The sequence below is a fragment of the Ursus arctos genome, unplaced genomic scaffold (genome assembly GCF_023065955.2).
Source record: "Ursus arctos isolate Adak ecotype North America unplaced genomic scaffold, UrsArc2.0 scaffold_21, whole genome shotgun sequence".
Classification (NCBI taxonomy): Eukaryota; Metazoa; Chordata; class Mammalia; order Carnivora; family Ursidae; genus Ursus; species Ursus arctos.
Window position 1 is genome coordinate 38,116,025 of NW_026622886.1, and position 12,134 is coordinate 38,128,158.

General features: G+C 38.8%; 1 protein-coding gene across 2 annotated transcripts in view; it reads left to right on the forward strand.

The window, feature by feature from the left end:
* Positions 1-7,854, forward strand: part of TSPAN8 (tetraspanin 8) — a 221,067-nt gene extending 213,213 nt beyond the window's left edge. For both annotated transcript variants that reach the window (XM_057316262.1, XM_026500024.4), the window contains 2 exons: positions 2,602-2,685; positions 6,535-7,854. In XM_057316262.1, the coding sequence (XP_057172245.1) occupies positions 2,602-2,685; positions 6,535-6,588 (138 nt within the window). In that variant the 3' untranslated portion in view covers positions 6,589-7,854. The remainder of the gene's footprint in view (positions 1-2,601; positions 2,686-6,534) is intronic.
* The last annotated feature ends 4,280 nt before the right edge of the window (positions 7,855-12,134 follow it).

A 12,134-nucleotide genomic window follows, 5' to 3' on the forward strand; every position in this document is an offset into this window, starting at 1 on the left:
TATCCTATAAAGTCAACATTAATAGATCAAAGAAACATTCCACTGCAGGGAGAAGGAAAGAACAAGCTAACCGATGAAAGTTATCTCATCCTCATTAATAACGATTTATGACTTTAATCATTATTCTTCTCTATTTTTTCTATTTTAACATAAAGCCTAGAAATCTATGCTTTCACTTTAGTTTGCAAAGTAGAGATTGCTTTTTCTTATCAAAGGTTCCTTTTCTCAAATAATCGCATAGGTATAAAGACTCGTCCTTTAGGGGTTTGACTCTGGATGTTAAGTGTATCAATCAATTTGCCTAATTATTGCTCCAGTTGAGAAGTTGCCTCAGACATTTAAAGTCAATTGAAAAAGCTGGGTTTGTCTTTAAGTGCTGTAGATGTCATATTTACGTCACTTGTAGATGTCAATATGTGAATGTTATATTTCTTATTATTGCTTAATTCATCAAATATGATTGACCACCTTCTATGGGCCAGGCCTTTTACCAGCCACTGGAAATCCATTCCTGACAGGCACAATGTCTGCACGTATGGAACTGATGCTTAAATAATGAAGAGAGAGAGAAAACTAGGCAACTTCATTTCAACGAATTATTGGTCTTTCTTAGATAGGGACAGGCACAAGGTATTATGGGTCCCTATCTAACACAGTCTTCAGGGTTCAAGGATATAATATCTGTCCCTTATGACAGGGCTTTACATAAATTGTTCCTTCTGCTTGGGAGGAATACATAGGAAAATTATAATTAGTATTAATGTTTTTATTTATTAATAATTAATTAACTAATTAATTATTTGCTACCCATTATGTATCAGACAGGCCCTTGCTAAAATCACACATACTTCTGGACCCTCAAGGAGATTATAATCTAGTTGGGAAAAAGATGCATGAAAGCTATTATAATTCAATGAATTAATTTCTGTAAGATCTGAAGATGATTTTCATTTTGGCATTGGTATAGTAATGGCTACTGAGGTTAATTATTTGGTAGGAAATAGAAAGTACCTGGGGGGAAATTTCTCTCCTGCTGGCTGTCACACCCCTTTTGCTAATCTCGTCAAAAATCAGGACACTCTGTTCTAAAGGGGAGTTGCTGTTACTAGGACTTAACATAATTCATGGGGAGAAGTTATTCCAACTGGACTACAGAACAACCATGCTTTTTATTGTCAAAGTAGTATCACTAAACAGTTTTACTCTGACTTTTTTATATTCCTTCCGACCTAGCTTAGTGATGTGATATCTGCGAGGAAGAGGGGAAATAAATATGCCGTAAATGAGTGCAGCTACCACTTAGGATGGTGAGAACGTTAGTAAATTCAGGTGCAGATTGTTATCTGTTGCCTGTTAGAGATTCAATTCGAAGATGTTTTTCCACAGGATAGATTTTTTTTTTATCCTAAAAAGTAATAGACATTCCCTCCAAATTCACACATAATTCAGCAGAAGATAGGCTGATAGCTGCACCAGTTTCCCAAAAGGAGGGTCATAAATTCATAAAATACTTCCATCTGCCTTGTGTCATTTGCAAGAAGTCTGGAAAAATAAGAAATCTGGAATGGCCATAATTCACATTTCTTTTTTTTTCCCCCCTCCCTCTTGCCAAGATAACCTGGTTATCTGCAGGGGAAAGGGGGAGAAAACTCCTCAAATATAATGAATGTGACTCAGTAGATAAGATCATTAATCTCATAGTTAACTCTAAATGACATAATAATTTACTCTAATGTTTACCACTTTGGATCTGATGTGAATGGAGAAACCTATTACATTCAAGAACGAGAAGGAAAAGACTGTGACTCAGCCTTATGGAGAACTTTTATTTTATTAACAATAGCAGTATTTTGTTAGCCCTCTGTGCATATAAGACTACCACAGGGATGATATATTTTCTGGCCATACAGATAATACCACTATTACATTGTGTAGTATTTTTCCATTTTGAAAATTATCCATATAATTTACAATTGTTGGAAATTTTAGGTCTGGTCTGAAATGTTATAAGCTTGAAATTGCAGGCTAGTTTGACTATATTTCAACAAATGTGGCAGAGAGGCTGCTTTCTAAATTCTCATTTTTATCTGAAGTAAAGACAAAATAGTGGACGTGGTAATTTTTTTCCTTTTTAAAGTAAAAATAACCCTGATATAAATTATTAAAGGATTTTTTTTAAAAACCTTGTTTTAAAAATGAAAATTTGTGCTACAGTTAGCTCAAACCCCAACCAGGAAACTCTCTGCTGCAGATCACAAACCTAAAAAGTACACAAAGTGATATAGCAGCTCGAAAATGAATAATTGAAAGTTAGGATAAAATTCTTACTTATACCTAAAGATCCCTAGATTCAGCAATGAGATGGAGCAAAATTTTACTTCTCGGTGCTTTCTAACATACGAACAAACCACAGATAACACCCTGTTGGAGCAGGGAGGAGCGTGGTGTGGCGGAATGGCAGAGTGGAATAATCCAGTTCCTTTTCGTTGACTCTGTTCCTCCGTAGCAATGTAAAAAGTCAATGGGGGAAAGAAGTCTTAATTAAAATAAGGTCAGAATTTGGATTAAAGGTGACTTTTTATGTTTTGTTTCTTTTAACAGCCATGTATTTCTTTCATAAAAGAAGCAGTTGCAAAACATTTTCTCATAGTTATTGGAGTAGCATTTGGACTGGTGGTCATTGAGGTACAGTATAACCTTGACTCTTCATTCATTCCCTTGTTTATTCATTAATTCTTCCAACAAATATTTATAGTGAGCCAAATATAAACCAGGTGCTTGAGGAAAAACCACTGCATGCCAATTGCCCAAGTTCTAGCATCTTTTTCTAGCAGTCTTCGGTCTACCGAGAGGATTACCACCTTATCAATTCAGCAGGGCTGAGACCGTTATTTATGAATGACCTTTCCACTGGGAACAAAAACTGAATTAATTCCCACACAGTTCTTAGTCCCAGATATCCTTTTCCTGTTGAAAACTAGCCCGGGAGTTAAATTTCCTGAAGTTAGAAGAAAAAGCACCAAACAAAACCAAAACACCACCTTTACAATGTCTTATCTCTCTTCCCGATTTTGAAGCAGAAAATAAAAACTCAACTCAAGAGTGTGGGGAGCTCTTTTCCTGCTGTTCCATCTAGAGAAATCTAACAGTTTTTAAAAACTAGAGACAGGTGCCTTACAGACTATGGGCTCACTTGAAGTTTTAGAGGAAATTTAAGATTTATATATTTACTCTCATCATTTTGATTTTTGGTGTTGAAAAGAAATCCTGTATAGGATTTTTATCTTGATGGATTTTCTTGGCATGCCTTTTTTAAGAACCTGAGATGTTTTCTACGTGGCCCAAAATTCTTTGCTAAAAAGATGAAACAAAACTATTTTAGAGAAGCATTTTTGAAATTGTTCCAGATCTTGGCTAATTTAGGTATCAAGTGAGTCAATTCAGTCTTGATCCCTTGTCAGGACATTGGCAAGAATCCTAATGACGTGTGAGGTGTCTTCCTGCTTCCTGCCCCTGAGGGCTGATTAGGTCAGACGAGTGACTTCTGCTTCACTCTCATAGATGGCTATACAATGTCCTCCCTGGGAGTTCTGGTAGCTTCCTACCGCTTACTTGTGTAGTTGACCAACAGAGAGGAGTTTTAGCTGGGATTGAAGCAATTTAGTGTTCTAGATGGTCTTTTAGGTTACTAGTAGAGTTTGAACAGCAGGTTGGGCCACTGAGTATTACTTCCTCGTAGTCCAAATTAATAGGCCTAAGTGTGACACATTCCGTGTCAGTAGATACGGCTAACTTTCTTTTTGTCTGGCATATGGTGGACATCAAATGGTGCTCTGCACCAAGTCTGTTTCTCTTTTGATTCTGCCTTTTGTAAAATGTCCTTTGCTGCTTTGCTTTGTATTGGGGTTCATGCAAGTTTAGAAATATGAGCTAGTGGTTGTAGAGATGAGTAAGGAATCACACACAGATGTACTCATACATTTATAAGCATAAAACACACGTACATATATGTTGGTGGAGTAGACTTTAAATGAAAGATCAGGCTTTAAATGAGGTATTTAGTATAAGTGTCAATATAAGTGTCAAATCCGTGTTAAACTCAAATTCAGACAATTGACTATGACTGGCTACAAACCACTGATGCTTTTAAGAAACTTCTCGGAAGTAAAGCCAGAGAAACTAAGGACATAATCAACTGGGAAGATCGATGTCTCTCATATCATAGCCAAAGGCATTGCCAAGAATCTAAGTACATCTAATGGAAAATAAGATTACAAGAGGAATAGCATTTCAGTATTTTATGAAATTGGTATATTCCATGCATTTGTTACCTATTTAGATACTTTACTTGTTGTTCTAAAGACATGTATAGTTAAAGACCTTAATAGAAAACTTCCATGGAGTAATTTATAGGTAAGGAATCTATACAGTAGTATAGAGCGGAGTTGGTTCAAAGAACTGTTTGCCATATTGTGTTGTTCACTCCCTCAGTCTAAAAACCTGCCCTCCCTCTAGGATTTGAAGAGAAAAAAATCATTTTATATTCCCTCTGTTTTTATTCAAAAAAGAGCTTTGAAAATATACAGTCTATAAAACTATATCCAAAAAATACGCATTAGTCTGTCTTCTAGGCGTTAATATTAGTTGCCTAACACCCAGGCTTTTCTCCATTCTGTTTCCCAAATTCAAATTCAAGAAAACGCAATTATACATAGAGAGAAAAATCCCTTTAATAACTATTTTTAAGAAGGAAATAGAAACAAATATCTTCCTGCAGAAAATATGTTCAAATTATTTCTGTAGACAAATATCACATGAAAAAAACCCCACACTCTTGATATTTAGACCTTGATGTTAATCTGCTTAGGCACAGGCTGTGAGGGACTGCGCCAATAGTTATTTTCAAGGCTCTGTTAAGACCACATCCCTGAGCGATTTTTCTCGGGTAAGATGTCGGGGATCTATGCGAAATGTTTTATTTTGTAAGAAAATTTTATCTATAGACATTGGAATTGTCATTATTCAGCGTTAAATAACCAGACGATCCTACGTCTCCTTATTTGACTACACAACTTACCCGCACAAAAAATGAGCAGCGCTTCTACTCCTCATTTTAATTAGGGGGGAACAAAAGCCATTGACGATCAATGATCGTCATCACTTCGTAGGATAAACATTATCTTGACAAGAGGTCCAAGGAACAGAGCAGTGAAGAGAGAGGGAATTGAGAATGTCACAACATTTTTTAGACTGCCTTGGAATATGGGAACTTGTGCACACGACTTAGCATGTTTTCCCGAGTCTTAACATACCTCACTATGTGATGAATCTCTTCTAATGATTTCCATTTCTGTGAACAGTGATAAATTATCTTCTCCAATGCAAGAGAACGTGATATTAACTGTCTAGTCTGCTGATGAATGGTGGACTTCTAGTTCAAGGATGTGACGGTGAAAGGCAATAGAGAGTTTTTGCCCATTTTCTTTTTTTAATTAATTAATTAATTGCCCATGTTCTTTCCTCATTCCTGATACTTGTCTCCCAGACTGCAGGCTCGGGACCAAGGCAAAAAAAAAAAAAATTTTTCAGGGCTTTTCCAGGTCATTCTAAAAGAACATTATAGATGAAAATCATTATTTTTCCAGAGAATTGGTGTCTACTGTTTTGTTTCTAAGAAGGAAGAAATATTGGGCAGCAATTCCTCATTTGAAATGCATTTCCAGGAAAGAATTAGTAAGCAGGATGCCTGGTACACTAGGAACATTTGGGATGATTCAGCATAAATGGCACCTCGCTCCGCTCCTGCCTCTGGGAGGGAGGAGACTTTCCACCTGTAATTCACACAGGTCCTTTCCATCCTTTCTGCATCAGAGTCAGCAGGCCAGGCACTCACTGCAGAGTCAACGAGGACAAGTGTTGGGGTCCCTCCTTCTTGGGAGAGCCATTTAATGAGATGGAAATCATGCCCCAGATTTTCAGCTGTACTTTTTCACTTCAAAGGAAATTCCTGAATTAAGCTATTCTCCATAGATTTAGAAGCTTTTTAAGAAAAAAAAAAAGTGACTTTCTTCATTCCTCTTGGCAATGCCTAAAAATACGGCAAGAGAAATTCTAGACTCCTTGATTTTAAGCAGATGATCTAAACCAGATGATCGTATAACCCTTTCATGGAAGCAGTAGGTATATTGAGCCCCCAGAGAGGCCTGAGTTCTCCAGAGCTCCAGGGTAGATGCCCCACAGAAGGGTGTGTGTGTTCGAGAAGGATGGGGGTAGGCAATACTGCACAATCAAACAGGGCCAGTTAGAAGCGGATTGGCCAGCTAAAAACTCTAATTAAAATGCAAAAATACTCAGAGAGCTTTCTCAGTGCTCTTTTGTCCCATTGGAGGTTCCAATTTCCCAAGCAGAGAGATAACTTAGATAAATAAGATGAGAGCTGTCGTAGCCAGAATCTTTTCATATGTAATGTTCCTTCTATTTATAATGTGTCCAGCATTTTAAATTCCATGTTAATCTTGTTATTCTATTTTCTAGATACTTGGTCTGGTGTTTTCTATGGTCCTGTACTGCCAGATTGGGAGCAAATGAGTCTGTGGCTGTGTCGAGCTGTCGTCCGTCAAGCCCCTTTAACATTTTGCTTTGGTTTTGTATCTTTAAATGTACAAGTGCTGTATATGTTAGGGGCAGCTGTCTTCTTACAGTGTCTCATTTAGCTAGATCACAGGTATCTTCCAGACATATTGAACATATTTAAGATTTGAGCGATGCAAGGAAAATGATATGAATGTGATTTTTACTTAAAATAAAAGTAACCTTGTTTATGCTGGTGTATTTCCACGTCTGATCCTTGTGTTCAGGTGGTTCTGTGCTTAAAACATTGATCTGGAGCCACCTGGTGGATTAATCCTCATTGCCAAGTGACAGAGAGGGCCATCGAGTTAGTTCAAGCAGTTCAAGTGGGCTTTTCAGAAGCGACACTCTCCTTTGTGTGGTTTATCAACCGCTGGTGGTAAGATGGAGTTGAGCCTCAAGTTGAAAAACTGGAGAGTGGCCGCGCTGAAAGAGTCCGCGTATCTTTTTCTCTTTGTGCTGATGTTGACTCATGGTATCTCTTTTTTTCTCCTCGCCATTGAGTGGGGGTGGGGCAAGAAGCTCTGAGTGCTGCCTCTTAGTCTTTGAATCTCTGGTACCTCTTTGGGTCTTCTTCTGGGACATGGCTATAAGGGCTTTTGTCTTTCTCATTCTTATACACACAGTAAAGTGAACAAATCTTAAGACTCCACCTGTGTAAGCACTTTTCAGATCAAGATAGAGAACATTTTCAGGACACACCGGAATGCCCCTTCATTCTGATACGCTGGCTCACAGCAGCTCCCCGGGGCAGACTGTGTCTACAACGTGTGCTCAGTGACGTCACATGGGTAGCTTGAAATCCACCCTGGTGGGAGGATTGATACCATGGAAATTGGCAAATGCTGTAAAACCAGGACTTTTTTTCCTTTTTTTTTGAGAGTTGGTTGGTTGACACTTAACCAGTATGTCACTGCTCCCGGCGAGTACCTCCCCGAAGGAAATCACTGTTCTGATTTCTATGGCCATAGAGTCATTTTGCCTATTCTTGAACTTTCTATAAATGGAATAGTAAAGTATGTATTCTGGCTTCTTTTGCTCCATGTGTTGTTTGTGAGATTCGCCTATATTATTGTATCAACTCTAGTTTATTCTTATTGCTCTGTAATATTCCATCGTATATGAATATATTATAATGTATTTACCCGTTCTCCTCTTGATGGGTGTTGGGTTTGCTTCCAGTTTGGTGCTAGTATGAATAAAGTTGCTGTAAACATTCTTTTACATCATTTGGTGCTTATAGGTATTGCTGCTGGATAGATAGCAGGGGTGGAATAGCTTTGTATTCATATATTTAGATTTAATAGATTCTGTCCAAGAAATTTCCTGAAGTGGTTGTGTTCGTCTATACTCCTACTAGACAAGTACGGTAGACTTAATCTCCACTTCTGAGGAGGAGGAAGGGAAAGAAAGGCAGTCATTATCAAATGGATCAGAGTGGGGAAGGAGTAGGAAACGGGGGGCGAGGGGTGCATACTGGGCTGGGTTGGACAACCTAATTCTGTGCTCCCCTGTCGCTGATAAAGATAACTAACTATCCTTTTCTGAGCGCCTGCCATCACTTGAGAACTATTCCAGAAACTGTACGTTTATTATCCTATTTCTTCTTACCACATGCTTATGAGCTAGATACTGTTATCCTCATTCGGCTGGTGAGAAAATAAGCGACTTCCGTGAAGTTAGGGAACATGCTTAGAGTAAAGCCATCAGTGATTGGCAGAACCGGGATCGAAACCTTGACAGTTGCCTTCCAAACCTCCCAAACAGTTGCCTCCAAATGGATCATGCTCTGTTGGCTTTCCCGTAGGTCTGTTAATGTACTTGCCATGTTTTATTTTAATCACCTGTTCATGTGTTTGTTTCTGTTAGTATACTGAAACTTTTTGAGGGCATTGATTGTTTCTTCTTTGTCTTTAGGGTACCTATCACAGTGTTTAACACACAATAGGTGCTCAATAAATTGTAGCTAAAACTAATACTTAGGTGTATTGAGAGGATGCTATGTGCCTAGAAATAATCTAGGCACCTTGAAGAGAGCAATTCATTTAATCCAGAACAACCCTCTCAGGTTAGTGCTATTGTTTGGCCCACTTTTACAGACAAGGAAACTGGAGAATGAGGTTAACGTTTCTTAGGTTGTGCAGCCAGCAGGTGGGAGAGTTGTTGTGTGATGCCGCCTAAGTGCCTCGAAACCTGTGCTCCTTATGTCACATCATTTTGCCCCATGTTGTTGGGAGAAATAGATAAGGAAAATTACATGGAAGTGCCCTTTGCATAATGTCAGGCACATATTAGGATATTTTATGGTAAGCATTTTATGGTACTGGTGATATAAAGAGCTGTCAGGGTAAGCAGGAAAGCAAAAACTCAACTATTTCAAACAATGGAAATACAATGCAGGGAATTGTTGCATTAGCCAGCCAGGGCTGCCGTAACAAAATATTAACAGGCTCAGTGGCTTAAACAATGAACATTAGAGGGAGAGAGAGCACTCTCCATTGTCTTCTCTCATTAAAACACTAATGCTATCAGACCAGGGCTCCACCCTTATGACCTAATTTAACCTTAATTACTTACTCCAAATAGACCCACACTGAGGGTTAGGGCCCGAAGGTACGAATTGGGAGGGGACCTGGGGGAGACAAAATTAGTCCATACCAGCTGCTTACACGGATGAAGGAAGAAATAAGCAGCTACATGGGAAGGCAAGGTAAACCAAAGATTAGCAACACTGGGGAGTCGTTACCACCCTTAGAACTGGAGGGACAGAGATGGTGTTACCAGATCCCGGGATCCAGAACCACCTGGTGGAAGATGGAACCACCGCAGGGACCGCAGAGGAAGGGCTGGCTAGCCTGAGTCGGAGCCACGGAGGTGACTCAGCAGTTACTGTCACAACAGAGAAAGGGAGAATTGCCCTGGTTTCTTCCCTCTGGACGGAGGTGACTCAGCAGTTACTGTCACTACAGAGAAAGGGAGAACTGCCCTGGTTTCTTCCCTCTGGCTCACTCCAGTCTTTAGCCAATACCTCCCATTGGCCGAACTCTTCTAGAAGCCCGAGAACGAGGGAGCCGGGGAAATGTAGTTTCCTCTGATACAAAGCCAAGCTAAGAATGACAAGGACTGGAGTGAGCAGATGCAGAAGACTGTCCTAGCAACTGGACATTGAGAAAGCAAGCACAAGGTGCTGAACTTTATGATTAAAAGGTAGTACAATTGTGGAAAGCATAACTGACGTTTAATATTTTCATGAGAAATTGTACAGGATTTCCTGGATTCTTTCTGTTCTGATCAAAGTTCAAAGCATTTTAAGGATAGAGAAGACTTCAGAGCAGTTGTTCCTTACTGGGGGCCGTCTGTTCCACAGGGCCTATGTGGCAATGTCTGGGTTGTCACAACACGGGTAGAAGGGGGATGTTACTGGCCTCTAGTGGGCAGGGGCCAGGGATGTTGCTAAATACCCCAGAAGGCACAAGAATGTGCCCCCGTAACAGAGAATTATCAGTCCGAACTGCCCATAGTGCTGGGATTGATAGAGAAAAACCGCTTTAGAGAATCACATCCGAATAACAAAATACCTTCTTTCCAGGGGACAGTAAGGTGTGTGTTACCATGGAAAGTGAACTGGGCTGGGGTCAGGAGTCATCCTAGACCAGGCTCCAAGAGGCTGCTGGCTTTGTGATTTTTGCAAATCACTTAACTTGAAGTTTCCTCCATTGAAATTAAGAAATTTTATCTAGAAGAAGGTATTTATCTGCTTGTGACAGTTCATCAAAGTTTTAATTTTGGTCTTTGGTATTTTAGGTGATTATAAGGGAAGCCTTTATCTTCTTGAAGTATATTAAAATTAGTTTTAATGGAGCACCTGGGTGGCTGAGTTGGTTAAGCGTCTGCCTTCAGCTCAGGTCATGATCCTGAGGTCCAGGGATCGAGCCCCACTTCGGGCTCCCTGCTCGGGGGGGGGGGGGGAGTCTGCTTCTTCCTCTCGTTCTGCTGCTACCCCATGGCTTGTGCTCTCTCTCTCTCTCTCTCTCCCAAATAAATAAATAAATAAAATCTTTTAAAAAATTAGTTTTAATAAGCTCATACTTTCCCTTCATGCCTCCCAGAACAAACCACAATATTCAAAGACGTATTAAATACTTAACAAACATAAAAGAATAAAATGAAAGATAACTGTCATCAAATTGATAATTCAGTGTAGATGGAAATGTTTCTTCCAATTAAGAAAAATATAGGAATTACGTTCATTATGCTTAAGACTGTGCTGTTGCACTAATTTAGATATAGGTAATTATATTAGATTTTGGCAAACGCTTCTCAAATCTCTCCATTTCTCTGCTTCCCTGTTGCCACCATCCTATGTGATCTTTCTCAGTCCCTCCTGAGGTAGAAACAACTAATGGGCTACTCAACATCCTTTGTTTCTTTGTCTGCCTTACTGGTATATCCTGATTTTGTTGGAATATAATGAACCCAACTAAAATATTTTGTTTCCCAATGTACTGGGAAACTCCTACTGTAGTGAAACACACCTAGCAAACACGTAAACTAAGAACACGCATAACTAGTGAGTGTTTCTCATTTTCCGCAGTAGCAGGCTGGTCCCATTTTTAACTGATCTTACAATAATGCAAGAGCATCTTTTAAGAGACCAAATTTACTAGACGCAACTTAGAGCATTAAAGTAGGATTTTCTCATATGGATAAAAGAGATACTGTCTGTCTGGTGTCTGTAATCTAAACTGACCGAAGAGTCACATAATTTGAACTGTGAACAGTTGAAAAAGTATAACTTCTCTGTCCCAGAAAGGATGACTGTTTTGTAATGCAAGCCTTTCCCAAACATCTTTCCTTGAGAGCTAGTTCTCTGCTAGACAAACACAGCCAACTGGCAATGGGGGGATATTGTTCCGAATCGTCTCAAGGTCTGTTTCTGGACTCTTCATTTTGTTCTATCCTTGGACTGATACCATACTTTTGAAGCTTGATATAAAATAGAATAAGCTCTCTTACTTTGTTGTTCTTCTTAAATGTTGTGGTTATTCTTTGCCCTAGCATTTCTGTAGGAATTTTAGAATCAGCTTGCCAATTTACACACACACACACACACACACACACACACACACAGCCTTACTAGAATTTTTTTTTATTATTACGTTCAATTACCTACTAGAATTTTTATTGAGATGGATTTGAATTTATAACTTAATTTGGGAGAACTGACAAATTTATACTATTAAGTTTCCCCATCCTTGGTATAGCTATCTACTTATTTAGATTCTCTTTAATTTCTCTTAATAATGTTTTAGAATTTTTCTGTTAGAAATCATTCCATTATTTAAATTAGTAAGTAACTTTAGCAAAGTTGTTGGATTTAAGGTATACACACAAAAAATTGTGTTTCTGTATAACAACGATAACAATCACACATTGGGAAATTTTTAAAAATGTATCATTTATAAAAGAATCACGAATTGTCAGATACCTAGGAATAAATGTAA